This window comes from Pygocentrus nattereri, chromosome 10 (assembly GCF_015220715.1).
Source record: "Pygocentrus nattereri isolate fPygNat1 chromosome 10, fPygNat1.pri, whole genome shotgun sequence".
NCBI lineage: Eukaryota > Metazoa > Chordata > Actinopteri > Characiformes > Serrasalmidae > Pygocentrus > Pygocentrus nattereri.
Genome location: NC_051220.1, coordinates 13763498 through 13783940, shown reverse-complemented (window position 1 = coordinate 13783940; position 20443 = coordinate 13763498). Strand labels below are relative to the sequence as shown.

Genomic DNA, 20443 nt, shown 5'->3' with positions numbered 1-20443 from the left:
TATGTGGAGAAAGCGAGGAAGAAAAGTGTGATTTGAAAACGGCTGCTTTCACAAAAAACACCCAAAATGCATCAGTGAGTTACTACTGCAACTTTATAACACCAAGTTATGATAGTGTACTTTGATTATTTCTGTTATTTATAGGCCAGCAAAATGAGGTGAGAGGCTAAATTCATTGAGTAAAGGACACAAAAACCACCCTGTGTTGCTTAACTTATTTGGAAGTGTAGAGGGAAGTCGATATGTGGTCAAAGTATTACTGTGAGAGACCAATGATGACTATCATGGAATCTGAAAGGAAGGAAGGAGTGGGGAGGGGGGCGGGGGTTTGAGTCAGTCTTCTCATCCAGGATGGTCATGTCATACTTTCCACCCCCCACCCCGCCTAATGCTGCCAGGTCAGCGGCAACACTTCCTTAAATCACTGCAGCCTTCCCAACCAATGGAATTCTACACTCTATGATTTGTCGGTTTCCATCAAACAAAAGGACACATGGTAACAAAAACTCCTCTGATTGGATCGTGGAAGACTAGACGCATTTTTCAAAGTATCAATTTTTTTACCCTTTGTTTCAAGTAGACAGCCTTCCTTTATAAGTGGAACAGCTGTTTGTAAAAATATTTTTTTTAAATTTTATTACATTTACCTAAGGGGTGGCTAGTATAAATGGCTAGTAGGGTAAAACCTTCCTCTCTCTTAAAGGAAAAAGAAAATCAAAATAATATTTACATTTCCAGCTTTTGTCAGACTCTCTTTTTAGAGTGACTTACAGCATTAATCACATAATAATACAAAGGTAGGCAAATGTAGCATTAAGACTTAACAGCCCAAAGAGCCTTTCTGATATTGCACTGTGTGCTTGCTCAGGCGAGGAATCAAACTACTGTTGCATGGGAAGCAGCTGTGTTACCCACAACGCTTCACCAACCTGCTTTAACTGTTGGCATCCACATTCTTTTACTTTTAAAAATTACTAGAAGCTCAATATTTTGTACTTCTGCAGCTCCTCTGTGACCCATAAGGAGAAGCGGCTTAGAAGATGGTAACCATGTGTAATGAAACCGAAAAACTATTTGGTGGGGGGAGGTGAGTGATAGTCATTAACAGAAGAAGAGGGGGGCTGCCGGGGCTGTAGCCTTCCTAGACTGTAGCATCTGAAACTCAGCAGTAACTGTAAACTCTAAAATTTTAAACAAAAAATCAAAAATATATAAACATTGTGTAGAATGGGTTTACATGGAGTTGTAGGGATGTGTCGAAAAGTATATTTAATTTTTATTTGTTGAAGAGACTCTTCCTCGACCGACGAAGCCACATGAAATTTCCAGGCATAAAATTTAGCACAGGAAACTTTGAGAGATGATTACAACATGGTTGGTTTAGAAAATGGCAATGTTGCAGAAACAGACTGTGTTTTTTACTTTATCTGCAAAGCAAAGAAAACTAAGCAGTGGTGAAGGGATTAATGCACCTCCAGAGTGGCAATATGCTCAGGGAGGATTTAGCAACTGGAAAAAGCAAGAGAAATGTTTGTTCAACAAAGGGTGAACCTGCAGTCCGACTGAATGCATGCATTAGCTAATGTTACACTGAAAACAACTCCGGTCAGTGCAATGCTCCCTGCTTTAGCAGCTCAGGATTATAATACTGCCAGGACCATGTCAGATGTGCTTTCGGCTAAGAGGGGATGACGAAAGGACATAGCCACCAAGATGGCGTCCTTTGGCAGTTTAAGCTGGAGAGGACACAGATACCCCTGAAAGCTAGAGAATGGCTTTTACGCAAAGACAATTGTATGTCAGATACAATCCAAAACAAAAAACTAAAACCTTGAAATATTTGCTCAAGCCATACAGACAGAAATCTTCTCTTAAATGTCACTTGTGTTCATTAGAACTAAGTCATGCCTTGTTGTTGTGTTATGGCAGGCGGCCTAGTGAGGCAGGAGTGATGTGCCATGCTCTATACCAGAGTTCACCAATAGGCGGACCGCTGTACGAGTCCAGACCCAGACGCTGTCCTGGACCTACAACTGATAAACTGTGGAGAATTAATTAATTTTGATGGGGTGGTGCTATTTTAATCAGCGTAACATTTCTAGTCATTATCAATCATCCATCCATTTTCTAAGCCGCTTCTCCGTCAGGGTCGTGTGGGAGTGCTGGAGCCTATCCCAGCAGGGCAGAAGAAGGCAGGATACACCCTGGACAAGTCGCCAGCCCATCGCAGGGCAGACAGACAGACACAGACAGTCGCTCACACCCAGGGGCAATTTAGCATGTCCAATTGGCCTGTGGGAGAAAACCGACGCAGACATGGGGAGAACATGCAAACTCCACACAGAGAGGACCCCGGTCACCCGGCAGGGGAATCGAACCCAGGCCCTCCTTGCTGTGAGGCAACAGCGCTACCCACCACGCCGCCACAAAAACAGGGATTGGCATGACAAAGAAAATAATAACTATATTTAACCATTTTAAATTAAAAGAAAATTTTAAATAACAGTGAATAAAAGATAAAAATAGATCAAAATAAAACAAGGTTTAAATGATAAAAGAATCAGATCAAAAGAGGATAAGAGATTAATAAAGTAATAATACAATAATACAAATTAAAAAGTAATGATACAAAACTATTAAAAATAAAATGAGAGAAAAACAAATAAACAAAGTAATTAATTTATTATTATTAATTAATAATTAATAAACAAACAAACAAATAAATAAATAAATAAATAAATAAATAAGAGAAGAACTAAAACAAAAAATAAAAGTTACGAATAAATAAGATTAAGTAAAACAGGTTTCTGAAGGTGGTTAGATATTAAAAGTTTAAAATGACTAAGTGACACGAGTGAGCTGAGTTTTAGTGTTTCCTGTAGGGAAGTCCAGCTGGCTGGTGCACTGTAACTAAAAGCTGATTTTACCAGTTCAGTAAAAACTCTTGGTACCTGGCAGCTGATCCAATTACTAGAGCGAGTCTGATAATTACTGTTATTTGTATTCATCATTATGGTAGCGTTAGCAGCCCGGGAGACTTGTAGACCAATCGCATGCATTGTAAATACCACATGTGATGCTACTCAGCCAATCAGACTGTATATTATGATGAGCACCGAGACTCGAGTAAGTGATGCACACGCTGGGGAGGGACGAGGCAAGACACAGCAGCCAGAGAAGAAAATGAGTCAGAGGGAAGTTTCATGTGGTGTGCTTTAAAAAGAGAAACCTGACCATAAATATTGTTGAAATATGACTGAATTGTACTTTATTTGAGTAAATAGTTGTTGACTACATAAGATGTTGATATACAAAAAAAGTTTTGAGGAAATTTTCTTCAACTGGACCTTACTGAATTTTAATTAAAGAAAAGAAACAGTGTCACTCGTTTTACATTCAGTTGGCATCATCTCCTACTTAAATCTTCCTATGCGCAAGTATTTTTTTCTAAAACGTGAAAGGTGATGTCCTAAAATATACACCGTAACATACATAGCTTTTTGTACAGGTATGGCATCTGTCTGCTGCACCCAGCACATTCTGGAATTATCTTATCCATGCTAGGCACATCGGTCCACAACAAATGTTATGTTAAAGAGGGAAATCACATGACCCATAATAAGAACTTTAGTTATGTTTATTTTTGTGGCAATTCTAGCGTCTTACTCCGATTTGCATGAAATAAAATGAATTAAATAAATGAAGGATGGTAGTAACTAAGTGTTTAGAGATTGGCCTTGCTATTGTGATAACTGTCACTGGGCAGAGGCCTGTCTGTAGTGTAAAGCTAGCCAATCATTTGCACCTTGTGCTCAGGGAAATTATATGGTTAGTTTTGCTGCAATAAGATGGCAAAGCACATTCCTAACAGCAGTTTGGAATGTCCAAGCAGGTTGTTTTTAACCCCAAATGGGGTTGCGTTCCATTAGATGCTTTGTTACTGACTAATAAAAATGTATTCAAACAGATTTTGCATGCTTAACATTTTCTGCTTAATTTACTAAAAATTAAAAATGTAAATGTTACTTAAAAATTTGAAATGTAAAAAAGTCACATTTGCCTGGAAGTCATGGAGACTACAATCAGACTACAATCTATAAATAATTCAGTATGTTTAAAATTGAAACAAAATGAATCTGCCCAGATCGCCTTTGTTGATCAGTTCTGTTGTTATAAGTTCACCTCTAAGAGCAAAACGCTGGGAAAAAAATGTTAATTTTAGTTTGATCTGTGATCTGTCTATGCATTGACTGCACACAAGATGAAAAATTAACTTTTAATTTTATTAGCAGGAACATTTCGTTCAAACACCAGTCTTCAGAAGAATGGAGCGAAGTGTTACTGGACTGAGTGGATCCTTATGAGCTTGAAGTTCAACTCCACATCATATCACATAATGGAAACACCTATTGTGCTTTATTTTTTAGAGAAGTACAGGGAGAAAACCGTCCACCAGGTTTAATCCTTCTTAATCAGCCCATGTAAACATAAGTAACATGAGCAAGTACCCTGATCACCACAACTAAGTGATAACATCCATATTAAAGTCACCATTATGGTAGTGAAGCATGCTCGTTATCACTATTTTCAAGTTTTTTTTGCAAACCTTGATGGTGATAACAGAACTTTTATCTTTGAGTGGATTCTTTTTTTAAACCCACATTTTAGCAAACATCTCCTGCTGTACAGCTCCGCATTCACTCTCCAGGTCAATTTTACCCACCCTCTTTTTCTTTTTGATTGGTTACCTTGTGAAAAGTCACACATGACCAGCAGAGCTTTTAGGATGAAAGTGAACAATCATTATCATTTAATTTTTTATCATTTAATTGTTCTGTTCATGTTGTAGTTGTTGAAAAGTGCAGTGCTGCTGTGAAATATGTGGTAGTTCTCTTAGCTTGCTATAGCCGTTAAGTGCGCATCAACATTTAAGTGCAGCCAGCAACTAGCTAGAAAGCTCATTTCACTGTTTCATTGCTGCAGCTGAGAAAGGGCCCAGTGAGAACATCAAAAGTGATACTAAAGCTCATGAGCAATTAACAGGTGTTATTTTTTAAGCCTTCCCATCCAACATTATGACTGGCTGTGAGTATGAAACAGTTAAGCTCACATATCAATGGAAATCTGCATCCCTTAAAAATAAAACTTCCCAGCTTGATTTGATCTGGACACCACTTATTAACAATTATTATTATTATTATTATTATTATTATTATTATTAAACTCCATGTACTGACACAAACATTTAAAGTAAACCAGATAAAAATCCTGTTTTCCCATTTAGGCTCTTGTACACATAGCCTAAAAGGCATTCAAACTTAATACATAACTGAAAAACACGACTAACAGTGCCCTCTGCTGGTAACATCAAAATTCAAAATAACTACAAAAAATAAATTTAAAAAAGCACATCGGTGTAAAGGAATTAAATTGGCTTTATTAGAAATAAAATAGGCATTTAACAGTCACATTCCTACATACTAGAGCTATTGATTTCATGGTGAAAACACCACAAAAGACCTACCATAATATTTAACCCAATTTTACAAGTGCACACATTCAGTCCATATCATACTCATTCTACTCATCAGAACTCAGCTTATTCTTTGCAACCAGCCCAGGGTGGGGATGAGAAAAACAACCATTTAAAACATGACTTTATTATTCAAAAACGGTATTCACAAATAACAGTTCATTATCCTTTTATAATTAAATATGAATACAACAGTGAACAGGTAAAGACAACACAAAAAAGAAAAATAACAAACAATTATATTATAAACCAGTCTAGAAAGAGTAACAATAAACTCAGATCACAGGGTATGAGGGGGGCAATACCCAAACACATGTGGAAATATTCTTCACAGGTCTCTTATCCCTTTTATGAAAGAGAGAGAAACTAAGAGAAGAGGAAAAGGAGCTATTAAAATAGCATCCCTCTGTGTGTACATTACAGACAGACAGGACAGCAGTGACCAGAGCCTCTTATACTACTACACTCCGTGTGTCCAGCATCCATTTATCACATATAGAGGCAAATGCCTGATTGTACAAGAGGCAGTGTGTTTGTGTGACCATTTCTATTTACACAATAGCATCTAAGCTATTAAAAAAGGCACAGGTGGCATTGGAAGAACATTATCTCTAAAGCTTAATTTCTTTGCCCTTTATAACAATATGTGTAAGTATGTGTGTAAGAGAGAGAGAGAGAGAGAGAGAGAGAGAGAGAGAGAGAGAGAGAAAGAGAGAGAGAATAAGGCTGTGACAAATTCTTTGTTCACACCTGCAAAGTCACTTCAGAAGTTTGTTGGCTCGCTGGTTGGCTTCATCAATGCGTGCTTTATTCATGTCAGCCTGTGCAAAAACAGACAGAATACATTGCAGTTAAACACTGGATGCCAATGTACCCTTTTTATTCTAATAAGCTAACCTTGTGTGATTAGATTTGTGGCATCGTCACAACAAACAAACAAATCATTTGATTTTACACTACCAGTTCTGTTCAGTGTAATGTGATACATAACAGTACACCTATGCAGAAGGGTTAGAATGCTTCTCCTCTCTCTGACAGATGTATGCCCTGAAAAAGTTTTTCAGATGATATAACACCTAGGACCAGTTTCCCATACAATCTAGCTCTGCACTGAACAAGGTTTTGAATGGAGATTCTTGAACCCAAGCCCTTCTTGCTGTGAGGTGACAGTGCTATCCACTGTGTCACCATGCTGCCTGGAGACTATCCTGAAACAAAAATATAGTCCAGGACTAAGCTTAATCACAGTCCAGAAAACCAGTCTTATGAGGCTGGCATGGCTATATCCTATCTTCGTCTGGCATGATATATTTTTTCCAGAGGCCCACTTATAATTTTTGTGTGGTTTTATGATTGAAAAACAGTCAAACTTTTTTATTATTTACATGACAATTTTCCGACCTCTCCCTATTACTGTTCCATTAAGACTGATATGTATATGACCTCTGTTCCGATTGGCTGCCCTGTACTGTGCCTTGTTCAAAAAAATGGGAGCAGAATAAGACTTCTTTTAACTGCATCGTGAATAGGTGGGGCTAAGCTGCTACAGGCTGAATATGCAGATATATGTAAATGCACTGTTTTTGTGGTTTCAAAATGGGTTTTTGCAGCTATGTTTCCATATATGGAATATGTGGACTAAAGAGTAAGAGGAAAATTATGAAACTTAAACAGTGTCTAAATACTACTTTAAACTCATAATTAAAAAGTCGTATAAGCACAAAAATGCTAATCATAACAAATGTTGCAATGATCCCTTAAAGAAATAGCATTTTTCAACATAAGCATATTGTAAGTCAACAGGTGCTGGGAAATGTATCAGATTTGTTTTCTGTGGCAAGTAACTGCATGGTAAACACAGAACAGACAGATTAGTGTTCTTTTAATAAATGTGAATTGTGTGTGGGGTGGCCTTACTTTGTCTGTAATGCGGTCAATGGTTTTGTTCTGTTTGTCAATCTCGTTGCCCATATCCAGAGCCATGTTCTTCAGATTCCCGATGATGCCGCCCACCTGTTCTAGGTTCTCCTCCATCTCCACCTCCCGATCATCATTTGTTATCCTGAAAAAAAAGAAAGAAAAAGCCCTAATATAACCAGGTAAATAAAATCAAAACAAATAAAACAATACTACTAAATAACCAAAAGGAATGAACATTTGAGAAAAAGTTGTTGACAAAAGTCAAGATATTCTGCCCTGTGGGCAGTCAAGTAAAGGTAATCACAAGTTAATCATAAATCTAAAACACTGATAGGAGCTTTTGACAGAACCTGTGCTTTTTGAGGACAGCAGAGCCTTTAACAATAGTTAAAAGTCAAACTAACTTTTTAATTGCAAGCTTAACTTCCTATTTAACTAGTTAGAAGAACGGCAAAACGGGGTAATGGAAGTTTTCTGAAAAATACATTTGAAACATTGCATCAGGCTATTCATAGTATACAGGTGGAGAAGCATACCAAATGGGGCACAGAAAAACCTTATCTCTGCCTTTGAATGACAGATGACTGAGAATAACCAAATCAGGAAGTATGACAAAGGCAGACTTCTTTTTGTCAGCAAAGAAAGTGGAATGAAATATTTCAAAATACTTCTTGCACAAATGGTCCACCTAGAACTCATACACTGTTTTTTCTGAAAACAAGAGTCGGTAATGTCCTTCTTAGTCACAACATTCCACTGAGAAGGTGATGAGCTCTTCAACTGAACAACATAGTCAGACGTCAGCACGGAAAAAAGACTGAAAATCATTTCAACAAATTTAACAGAGCATCTAACCAATCAAATTATTTTGTACATGCTACGCACTTTAGTTTAGCTAACCAGCTTTTATTTAGTCATGAGAAATCAAACTGGCATTGCCTCTTGATGTAGGGACCAGAGGATGATGGCACAGGAGCAGCCTGGCCATTGCGGATGCTGCTCGGTTGGCTGGACACCACACCTCCCTCTCCTCCCTCTCCGCTTGCGTTGTCACTTCCAGTGCCCCAAGTCCGCTTATACCGCCCATCATGCTCAATAGACTTCACCCTGAAAGGCATTCAACAGAGAAGTTACCTCAAAAGCAACAGTGCTTCATTTTGTATAGCAAAAGTTAAGCACTGCTTAACTTTGAAATACAGATTCCTAAATCTGGTCCACTTTGTAGGTAGAATGTAATGCACTTGCAAATATGTTTGTAAAATGAATAGTTATGGCCCTTAAATCTGACGGCTTCAGCCATATTTGAAATAAATAGACTGATAAACACAAATGACTAGGTCAGAGAGATATCTAAAAAAAAATATAAACACAATGTTTTATTGTTAAAAAAAAAATATTAGTGACACAATGCCCACAACACCACTGCTAAAAACTCACGAGCCACTGTAGTTTAGACCTGCTATCTATTTTTTTAATTATATGCTTATATGATTTAATTAAAATCCTACAATAACTACCAAGTAACTCACAGTAACTTTAAAAATAATAATAATCTTCTTCTTTCAGCTGCCCCCTTTAGGGGTCACCACAGCAGATCATCTGCCTCCATCTTGCCCTATCCACTGCCTCCTCTACTTTTACACCAACCATATCCATGTCCACCTTCACTACATCCATAAACCTTCTCTGAGGTCTACCTCTGCTCCTTCTGCCCGGCAGCTCCATCTCCAACATTCTTTGACCAATATATCCACCATTCCTCCTCAACGCATGTCCAAACCATCTCAACTTGGCCTCTCTGGCTTTATCTCCAAACTGCTCCACCTTCACTGTCCCTCTGATCTGCTCATTTCTAATCTTGTCCATCCTTGTCACTCCCAACGAAAATCTCAGCATCTTCATCTCCGCCACTTCCAGCTCAGCCTCCTGTCTTTTAGACAGAGCCACAGTCTCCAATTTAAAAATAATAATAATAATAATAATAATAATTTAAAAACTATTTTAGCTTTTAACTTTTAACTAACCACAAGTAAAAGACTGAGTTCCAAAGCCATGTCTGTATGTTAAAAAGCAAAAATGTTTTACATTGTTATAGCAGAGGTGTTCTGTAATTCAGCTAAAGGTGCCAGGAGGAAAGCATGAAATTTTTTTTTTTTTTTTAAAGAATTTCGCAGCCACTTAAGGTGAAAGGAAAATGTTGCCAATTTTCCTCGGACAGTATATCATACCCTATGAAACGTATCTTGTTTACCTCATTTAATATTACTTTAAATTATGATAATTTTGTCCCGTCTTGTTCTTAGGGAGTTCTTTCCCAAAATGGCAATTATCACCTTTGAAGCATTCATTCAGTCATCGCTGATATCTGACTACATCGCGCCATTCCCAGGCATAAATATACTTGCACACGTCAACTGATTTCTGTTTCCAGAATAACCTCTCATGCTGCTTGGCGTCTGTAGTCTATTACTAATGAACAGGGTTGTATTTTATCGTATTGTTAGGTCATGGTTTACAATGGTTCAGCGGGTTTTAGGCACTCTGCTTTGCATCAAACCTAACACCACCCCCCTTAATGGTGACACCATCACTGTAATGCATAGCTTCTCATAGCTTATTCCCTTAACAAGTGAGAAAGTTCTAACCTATCACAGGGACAGACACATAGGCCACAGCACTTAGACAGATCAGTCAAGTTTTTCTCAGCCTGTCTCATGTCCTCATTGATTTGGTCCATGCCCTGCTCCACACGCTGCAGTTGTTCTGAGGAAATGACATGATGAACGGAACAAGTGTAAGTAAATATGAAACACTCTCTATGCACTTAGTAAAAAGATTTCATATCAAGACTTTAGAGTATGTAAGCGATCTGTTGAAGGAGATATGGTGAATTAAAGCTTAATGAATGGTTAGACTTACCTCCCTGCTCTTCCAACATAGTCATGGTTTTAACTCCTGTCTCCTTACTCTGAAAACACAGATTTTTGAAAAATGTGTGAAAGAATGACTTGGCTTTATTTGATCTTATTAACAATTTGTGTTAATGGAAAAAAGATAAATAGAAATACAGTGACAAACACACTCAGCACTCATAAGAGTGTTCCAATCAATGCCTGGACTTGCGTAGATACAAAATACAAAAGTTCTCACCTCTTCTGCCAGCTGCAGCATTCGCCTGGTGCTCTCCAGTGACTAGAAGACAAATAAAAAGATTTTTTCTCAGTAATCTTTAGTGTCAGTGTGCTATTAATTCTACTGATGAGATCTTTAAGCAACATAAAAACATACACAGGCTTACGTTGATGAGCTCTGGAGGCGGGTGTGGCTGCATTATTGTTTTAAAAGCTAAAAATGTACAAGAGTGACGGCACATTCATGCAATAGTCCACTGTTGGAACTGAGCTTGGCAGGAAGCTAACCAAAATATTCTTTACTTCCAGTGTAAATTAAAGTCATTTTAGAGTATTTCTGTTGGTCCAATCATTATGAAATTTCCAATGTAAAGGACAGCTGTTGTACTCAAATGATGCAAAAATACATGTTTTTCTTTGACAGTGACAACATGTAATGTCCCAAATTTTGTCTCCCTTCCTTACCACTATAAATATATTAGAAAACATAACGTTTTATTACATATGCAAAAGGGGAAAAACATGGAAGGAAAAAAAAACCTACAAAAATGGCAAGAATCATACATACTACAGAACTATGTACTAAACCAATAATTAAGAGGAAATAAAAACACTAAATACTTAAAACTGTAACATATTCAATTGCTGAGTTGTGTTATTTACTGTAAAATATGTTTTTGGCTTTTTCCTTGTACTAAAATATGAATTTCTTATAATTTATGACCAACATTCTGTCTCAACATTAAATAAATCAAATGGTGGTCTCTGACTTCTGGACAGTACTGTCCTAACAGGCACCCATTAAAAATCAATATTTCCATAGCAACGGTTCTGATTTTGAAACATGAATCTGAATCTTTATGTTGTGGCTACAAGAATTTTGCCAAGTGGTATCAAAACTCTTCCTCTGAAAAGCTGAATGGGATGGCCATTAAAATTATAAAGTAATATAAAGCAAAATACAAAGTAAATATATTAAAGACTTTAAAATCCAACTAGCAGAATGTATAGATAACCAAATACTATTAAGGAGGAAGTGGAAAAACAAAGCATTTCTTGGTCTCAAATTAGATCTGACTGTTGTACTGGAAAAAGGCATGCGTGAAATGCCCATGTTATATGTTTAAAATTGAGAAGTGGTAGTGCATTATGGTGAAATCTATAAATAGCTACAAGCAAGGCAAAATTCCATTAGTGCTAGTAGAAATGTTACGTTATTAGTTTACCCCATGTTGCCCGTGCTGTCCTTCATGGGCAGAGGGAGTCTTTCATGCTGTTAGTACCCAACATGGGTTATGCACAGCACAGAAAGAGAGAAAGAGAGAAAATGCAGGAAAAGGAAAAGATTAGATGACATCAGAATAAAAGCATCAAAAGAAACAGATATAATGTGGTTACACTTTGGCAAAGATTATGTAACTACAAATATTATATTATTGTATATGAATGTCCAAATTTGCATTTAACCACGTTTGTGATGCTGATCCAGAGGTAGTCAAGCATGCATACTGGCTATATTGATGACCTAACATCACGCCACCCACAATTTTCAAAATCTTTGCTGCCTCTCTCGTTAAACAGGCTATTTTTTAGCTGTTTGCTGTATATAAACATAAACTTACAAATACAAAAGTTAAAAAGCCTTTGCCACTTCACTCCCACCACTCCTGGCTCTGACTTTAACCCCTATTTTTCTTTCAGTTGTGCTTAAAGTAAGTGGCTGCTAATTAAGATGCACATAACTTGCTGTCTTTTCGTTCTGTGTAACTTAAAAGGCAGAGAATGTTCCACATGACAATAGCAAAACATTGCATAACACACTATTAAACACTGCTTAGCCTATAGATGCTCTGCCTATTCTGCTGACACCACCAGCCTCATTTAAAAATTGAAGTATTGCACAAAAAAAATGAGATCCAATTATATCAGGATGCAAAAGCTACATTCTGAACAGGAAAAAGGTAAAAGTGCTGAGTAAACAGGGCCATAGAGAAAAACGACAGTAAGCGAAAGAGACAGAGAGACAGAGAAAAATAAAGCTAGAAAGAAAGAAAATGGCACAACACAGAAATAAAGAGCCATTAATTGTAGTGGGTGTAAACTAACACAGGAAATCTAAACAGCACCACAAAGCTGAAAAAGGGCAGCTCCGTTCTTTGTAACACGGTAACGGTAACAAATGACAAGCATACCTCATCAGTCAACTGGTTGGCTCTTATAGTGATTTCTTCCACCGACATGTCTGCCATCTTGCTGGTGTCAATATTGGCTGATCTGTCTGCAGCACTAAGCTCTAAACTCTGGGGTCTGAGGATCAGAGGAGAGAAGTAAAAGTCAATATGATACTCGTAAGAAATAAACAGAAATCCCCAAACTAAACTTATTCCAAGTGAAAGGATTAGAATGCTATGAATGCAGATGCTGGATGACAGTTGTATATTATCATTGATGAAGAATTACCCACCTCTGGAAGCAGAGTTAGTTCAAGTTTTTAGAAGTAAAAGTAGTAAGGAGAGATTCTTCCCTCGGAAAGTGACAAAAAGATAAGAGCCTTTCTGACATAGACAAACATAGAAAAACCAAAATTTTTTGCTCTGTCTATGTCTTTTGGGTATCATTTGGCCAAATACTTTATTTATCGTGCATGTTAACCATACAAAAGCATATAAAATGTCAAGGCAGGCTGGTTAAAACACATGTAACAAGAAGCTGTGTGTGGTGTGTCTATGTGTGAAAGATAGTGTGACTGCTACAGCTCACCCCTAAAAGCACAATTAATTTTTTTGGTTATAAGATACATTAACCCGTACCATACAGTGAAAACAAAGAATAAGGCAAATTCAAAGAAGGGATGCAAACCAGCTACAACCAAGAAAAAACAGAATAAAAAATGTCCTAAATTAACTAAAACATTATTATTTAAATGAATCCATGTCACACTTGATTTGAATCAGAAAAGTACAAATTGTTTAAGTCCAGGCATGCTAAGCTCATATGTAAGATAAGATAAGATAAGATAAGATAAGATAAGATAATCCTTTATTAGTCCCACAGTGGGGAAATTCACAAGCGGGGAAATTCATATGTAGAATACAAACAGTAGATTATGATCAGATAATATAATTCCTCAAGCAGCCCTGATTCACAGGAAAGAGAGAGACCTTCAATTTTCCTGTGCAACAAATCTCAATCCTGTCACTCTTTCCTGTTTGGAATGACCTATGGAGCAGAGTCACATTGCACAGATACAAAGAGAGGATATTAACTTTGTTTAACACCAACTTCGAATAGAAAGACTACAGTGATAGAAACAGATTCATACAGAGCTCGTAATTTTTATTTTTTTTAGCTTTTGCGTCAACTTAGTAGGTTAACCTACAACCTACATGATTTGTCATTCTGACATAGACTGCATTATTACTTACTCGCGAACACAAAAAGCCTTTCATTTGATCTAAACAGGAATCGCATTTCCAGTTTTTCTCCATAAACAGGTTTTCCAAGATGTCTCCCCCACTGGCACTGGTTAAGACAGATGATCTTAGTGCCAGAGTAAAGCACATAATATAACGTCTTCTAAATAATTACAGATTATACACCAAGTCAATTTATCTACTTGAAAAAGGTAGAAAGCAATTGTTTCATAATGGAACACAATTAACTGCTAACAACAACTACTGGAACTGTTGGAAAGTGGTCATGCAGTTAAAATGCCTCGCAGCAGGACATGATTCCCACATAAACACACATTAAATGGTGATTCATGTAAAATACAAACACAATGTGAAATAGAATAATGCAATGTCAATACACCAATAGTGTGCTTACAGCAGCAATGACGTTAACGTTCATGGCTTTAAGCTTAGCTTAGCTTAGCTTAGTTTAGTTTAGTTTAACCCACACCCAGCAGAAAACTGCGCCTCACCCACAGGAGCTGTTCGACATGTTAGTAACAAAAAACGTATTTTTACCCAGTGTACGAAGGTCCCATCACCAAGACTGCTCGGTTTAGCTTTCGTATTTCATACTTACTGCTTACTCATGGTGTTCCCCCGTTTTCTTTTGTTCTAACTGGCAAAAATATTTGTTTATTTACACTGTCAAAGCAATGCCAGGCTGTATCTACGCTAGCTGGCTAGCGCAGCCAAGATAGTTCCTCTTTACTTTTAGAAGTCGCAAAATACAAACATCCTGTTGTGTTCTATACGGTGAACACTGTGGTTGGTAGCACAAAGTTCCTTCACTACTTACTGGAGTAGGTTCAAATTGGAATTCCTTTTAGTCTCCGAGTTAACTAAAGTTTGCTATCTTCTGAGATCAACGATTTCCGAAATTCCTTCAGAGCAACAACCGCCGTGCGCATGTCTAGTCATATGACAGACAGCACTGCGCATGTGCAAACGAGAACGAAGGAGTTCAGTTTGAACACTAGAGAGCGCTATAACTATAGTAAAGACCTTAGTTTAGAGGCGAATGATCAGATCTACCTAATATAAAGACTGTGAGTTTATACTGTAAGTTAATAAACCGTTAAAATAAAATAAAAATGGCAAAATCATTTCCATTTCGACGGCCTGACCTAAGAGCGAAATTTCTGACCTAAGAGCGAAATAAGCTCGCAACACATGCAGAATTTTCTTGCTTCCTCCCTCATACTTATTATCGTTGGGCTGTATCTCCAGTTTACGAACATTAATATGAATGACGAAAACGGCCCTTAACTTGAACATTTATTTCACATAAAAAATGAAGGCATTCATATATCACAATGACGTAACTATGGTGTAGCCTTGTAGATGCCGATTGAACGTTCTTTAGAACAAATGTTTGCAACTCAGTTTAAACAGGGAATGTGGCATTTCAGAAGTAATTTGTGGAGAGAATAAATGCTGTGCCATAAATCTAAAGGCATATTTCCGCATATTGATTCAATTTACTTTTTTTATTTAACAGTTCAAGTAGGGTACAAAAGAGGTATATACATTATTCACGATTAGATCATTACATCGAAAAAGGCACAGGGAGTTCCATAAATTGGAAACGTTACTAGATTAACTACAGCAAGGGGGAAATGTCACAATTTGGAAGATTGGTGAGAAGCAACATATTGTACATCTGTCTGATTTATTATTTTTTTTATCCAAAATGATAAGCATTAATCAAGTGTTGGTAACATTCTTCTTTAGTAATCTCACATTTAATGCTGACATTATTCAGCTTCTACATTATCAATCTTCCCAAAATGCCACTAAGCACAAACTGTTATACATTCTAACGCGGGCATATTTTTGTCTATACAAAGGATGTGATGACGACACGCTACGCAACAGAGTCGACTAGGAAGTGTGGTTTGTAAACTTTTTAGGCAGTGGCATCTTTCGGCTCCATGACATTTAGAAAGATTGGCTTACCCTCTACAGAAATGGTTTTCAGAAAGGACACCCATTCAGTGTAACAGAAGGGTGTACAGTTGGTGGTACAGTACATATCTTTCTACTATTACGGCCATGGCATGACTTGTTTGCTAGCTAACAAAGTTAGCTTAGATGGCTTCAGAGGCAGCGTTAAACCCCGTTGTCTGACTTGAAATGAGCTAGCTGGCCTGTTAGCTCGCTTGCTAAGAAGCTAACGTTTTGTTCTTTTTAATATCGCACTTGTTTGGTATGACCGTGACGTCGGTAGATAGACTTGTAGATTTAACTAACGTTACATAAAGACACCGAAATATCTCAGTTGTGGCTCGTATAACTTGACGAGCATTACTACAGATAAACTAATGTTGTTTGGAATAAAGCTCTTTAGCTGTAGCCTCGCTCGTCACCTCGTAACGCAGCCTTACCCTTATGGTTAAACTGTTTCGTGTGCTTTTGTTCTAGATTTGGATGCGGGATTTTGGCAACATGGAGGAGCGGAAGATCAAACGAAAAAGTCCAAGACCATCGACCAACCAGCCTGCTCCTCCAGTCGCCAACCGAAAGACCGTCACCTCCAGCAGTAGAGCTTTGGGGTTCACCGGCATGGGCACACACTCAAATCAGAAGAGTAAATACCGCAGGTGGGGGGTTTGGAGAATTAAAAGAAATGAGCTTCGTCTCAAAATCAGTTTAAAATGTCTCGAGAATCTCTGGATATAAGCTAATGTCTCCTGACAGCTCAGTGATATCTGTATGAACATGTAATGCTATTTCTTATGAGTAGTTAGCTAGTTCTGTTTTGAATATAACCAGTCACATATCAGAGTTTTATTCTAGTAATACTTGTGTTAAAGCAGAATTCCACCTACCAAAATGTTTGCATAGTTCAGTCAGTGTGATGTGAACAAAGTTATTCGTAATGAGTTGATGTCAGATGGTACATTCTAGAGAAACTTGCTTGCTCTGATTTTCTTTGCAATGGTAGTGATGGGAACCAGGAGTCAGTGTCTACAATGCAAATATAGCCATTTTGTTTACTCTGCAGTAAGTGAATCTACACTCATCTTCTTTTAATATAATAATGTTAATTTTGTGAGATTTTTTTCAGTACTGTTTTGTCATACAGCTTATTTAAAAACTGTTGTAAAACAATTTCACATTTGTTAAGCAAAAGCAGCTTTTTTTTAAAAATTGCTTCAGATGCCTGGTTTCTTTCACCTAAAATAGTGCATTCTCAAACCACTTCGAATTACTTTGTTTACATTTTTATTATTGATTCATACAGAAATCTTCTTTAACAACAAGTAATTAAGAAATAATGTGCAAAAGAGATGGGACACATCTTTCAATCATAGAGAGACACCTATGAGACATGGAATTTTGGTTACATAGGAGAACTCTGCAAAAAGTGAAAAATAATTAAAACAGAGAAAAGACTAACTGTTTTTTTTTTTTTTTTTTTTTATGCTTTGCAGAGGGGCTAGAGATAAACCTAGGCCACAGAGTCAGTCGAGTAAGAGTAACCAGTCTGCCCCTATTCAGCACTCCTTCCTTACAGACGTGTCTGATGTGCAGGAGATGGAGAAAGGCCTCCTCAGCCTTCTCAATGACTTCCACTCTGGAAAGCTTCAGGCCTTTGGTGAGCTGACACTTGTACTTTCAGCTGTATCTTGATGGTGGCTTTTTGTCTTACTCTAAAAAAAAAAATGAGACAACCTGTACGACTTGGAAGATCTTTTTTGTTGCACAATAGGTAATGAGTGCTCCATTGATCAAATGGAGCATGTGCGAGAGATGCAGGAGAAACTGGCTCGACTGCACTTTGACCTGTATGGAGAAGTGGATGAAATGCCAGAGGACCAGCGCAAACTTGCCTGTGACACCAACATGGACAAACTTCTATTAAATGTAAGTGCCATTTTGATTAGCTTGTGCAGTCCAATACAACCAGAATTTAGAAAAGTTTAGAAGTCAGTTTAGTGAAGTTTGGGAGAATTGAACATTTTTGTGGATCTGTCATTTACATACTGTAAGTTTTTCATTTCTATACAGTAAGTTCAATAAATACTATTTTTATACATGTTATACTGGGAAACAGACCTAATTAATACTATAAGACACTACTGACCACTGCTTAACTGAATTTACAAGAGATACATAAAAATGGCCTGTCAGAATTGTAACATGCTTACCTGATCACAGGTATGCAAGCTAACCAAAGTCATTTGACTGTTTTTAGTTTTCACAATCGTATGTTTATGTTTAACCACACAAAATGTCAGTTGGGTGCATTTTCATCAGTTAAGGCAATAATGTATATAAGAGAACACATTTATTAAACCTAATAAAAACAACAAAAGGTTTTAAATTCTGACTGGTTGTGTAAGAACTATAAAGGTCAGCAGTGAGTAATGTTTGTTTATTCAAGGTTGAGCTGTTTCTGTTGTCACTTGGGAGCTATTAAGTATTGATCATCATCATTAAATGGTAAAGGGCAACTAAAATGTTAATGAAGCTGAGTTTGAGTGTAATAATTGTTCACTGTGTTGTTCTGCAGCTGGAAGAGTTGAGTTCTTCAATGTATCCTTCCAAAAGTTTATAGAATTGCCATCTGGGCATATTATTTAAGTCAAACAACAACTGCATTTTTCTCTCATCGCAAACTCCTACTTCAGCCAGAGGCAAGTAAATTGATTGTATAGTATATGTATAGTGTATAGTATCTCTCAGACAAAGTTATAAAAGTTCTTAACCATGAATCCCTAGACAAAAACTCAACCTTGCTGATAGCCAAGATGTCCCCAGAACATCCAGCGTGTGAATTTGTGGAGTCTAGATGCTGATCTATCTATTCTGAAGCGTGTACATATCCATCACTGTCCAGCAGCATTACTCCTAACCATTAGTAACACTGGAATTGTGGAGCTACAGAACTGGCACACTTGCACAGTTTGGTATTAAATGCAATATCAAAGAATAAACTCATGCATTCATTACATTATCAAATGCACATCTTACCCATCTGTAGGTTTCATTGTATGAGGTCATGAGCAGGCTTGCTCTAATGTGTTTATAACAGTCTAAATAATGTATTTATCACTTGAATGTTGCCTTTTGAGTCGTGCAATATGAGAACATTTGCAATGTATGTCACTAATTCACTTTATCTAATAACTATTTTTTCATTACTGAGATTCAGAATATTTTATTTTTTTTCTTTAATTGATCACTGTGTTTTGAGATTTAATAGAAAGGCAAGGTCAGGTGGATTAGAGCAAGCCCCTTTTAAAAATAACCCCAAAAAGTAAACCCCATGAATATTTGCCTTATTCTTATAACCTTGGATAATAGTATGCAGAGAAAAGGTTCTTGCACCAGACAGGTGGGATCTTATTTTTTATAATAGCTTGTGTATATTGCAGATGTACATACTTTATTCAAAATGATTTACATTTCTAATATAACTGGTTGAATGTTCATGGTTTATGTGACTTGAATTTGAGAATGCCATCAATAAAGGTCACGTGCTAATGACCCTAACATCTCCTGTGCCGAAAAAGTGACCAGCGTCCTTGTTTTTTTGCTTTTCCTGTTCCCAACACTACTGATACAACTAATTAGCTGATTATCAAACCCTTACAGATTGGGTGTTCTAAAGCAGGGTAAAGTACTAAAAGTTGCAGGGCAGGAGGTCCTCCAGGAGCAAGTTTGGGAACCACTGTTTCAGGCTATAACTTTATAAAGATGGAAGACTATGCAAATTTAGAAAACACTACACCCCATTTTAGGGGAGGGTCACTGCAAGTCATTATGAAGTAATTCTGACTGATTACCCTTGATTATCCTGTGACAAAATATTTCTATCCTGATGGGATGGGTCTCTTCGAGAGCATCAATTGCCCCATCCACGGAGGCATGAGGGCTCACTGTATGGTGTGATGAGTATGAAATGATGTAAATCATATGCTGACGGTCACCAGATCTCAACACAGCAGAACACCTATGTGAGCTTCAGTTGCACCACCATTATCAAAACAGTGAGGGATTATCTTTTGGAATAATTGTGTTCCATTCCTCCATTATAGTTTCAATGTCTAGAAGCTCTGCTGGCTCATCGTAGTCCAACACCTTACTAAGACACTTCATACCGATTCTACCCTTTTTCACCTGTATGTACTACAAAAATATCTATCAGCAAGTGAAGACCCTTTAAAATCTTGCTACACTGTCTCCCTAATGCATACCATATTCCTGTGCATTTAATGAGCTTAAAAAATATATAAAAGTGAAAACGTAAAAATTAAAGTTTTTTTTAAGCTGGAAAATATTTGGAGCGGTATAGATTTTTTTTCTTGGACACCGGTATATAAGAACTGAGTGTATCAGCATTTGTTCATTGTTTTGGCGGTTAGCTGTTCTGCGTCTTCAATCCCGGTGAAGGAATT

At 37.2% G+C, this 20443-nt stretch overlaps 2 protein-coding genes across 3 annotated transcripts; one reads left to right on the top strand and one right to left on the bottom strand.

Annotated features, from left to right (window-relative positions):
* Positions 1-5417: 5417 nt before the first annotated feature.
* Positions 5418-14963, bottom strand: LOC108433924 (synaptosomal-associated protein 23-like). 2 transcript variants are annotated; one of them, XM_017708796.2, is made up of 8 exons: positions 14836-14963; positions 12777-12891; positions 10604-10645; positions 10373-10421; positions 10099-10216; positions 8393-8560; positions 7451-7595; positions 5418-6354 (listed from the first exon to the last, which is right to left on the bottom strand). In XM_017708796.2, exons 2-8 carry the CDS (start codon positions 12831-12833, stop codon positions 6292-6294), a joined length of 642 nt encoding a protein of 213 aa, XP_017564285.1. In that variant the 5' UTR covers positions 12834-12891; positions 14836-14963; the 3' UTR covers positions 5418-6291. The 2 variants fall into 2 exon arrangements, with proteins under 2 accessions (XP_017564285.1, XP_017564284.1); XM_017708795.2 differs by lacking the exon at positions 14836-14963 and adding an exon at positions 14617-14806.
* A 938-nt stretch (positions 14964-15901) lies between these two features.
* On the top strand, positions 15902-19561 carry ccdc28a (coiled-coil domain containing 28A). Its single transcript, XM_017708797.2, has 6 exons — positions 15902-16060; positions 16461-16639; positions 17474-17637; positions 17752-17906; positions 18556-18578; positions 18765-19561. The coding sequence occupies exons 2-6, from the start codon at positions 16467-16469 to the stop codon at positions 18817-18819; spliced, it is 570 nt and encodes a 189-aa protein (XP_017564286.1). The 5' UTR covers positions 15902-16060; positions 16461-16466; the 3' UTR covers positions 18820-19561.
* Positions 19562-20443: the final 882 nt, after the last annotated feature.

Bases quoted from the DNA above. Each gene is read 5' to 3' on its own strand.
- LOC108433924 (XM_017708795.2), bottom strand. The intron at 8,561-10,098 runs GTTAGAACTTTC...AATGCCTTTCAG, and splicing joins TGTGTCTGTCCCTGTGATAG to GGTGAAGTCTATTGAGCATG. The intron at 7,596-8,392 runs GCAATGCCAGTT...CTTTTTTTTCAG, and splicing joins TCTGGTCCCTACATCAAGAG to GATAACAAATGATGATCGGG.
- ccdc28a (XM_017708797.2), top strand. From the start codon at position 16,467: ATGCGGGATTTTGGCAACATGGAGGAGCGGAAGATCAAACGAAAAAGT. The intron at 17,638-17,751 runs GTGAGCTGACAC...GTTGCACAATAG, and splicing joins TGGAAAGCTTCAGGCCTTTG to GTAATGAGTGCTCCATTGAT. The intron at 18,579-18,764 runs GTATCCTTCCAA...ATGAATCCCTAG, and splicing joins GAAGAGTTGAGTTCTTCAAT to ACAAAAACTCAACCTTGCTG.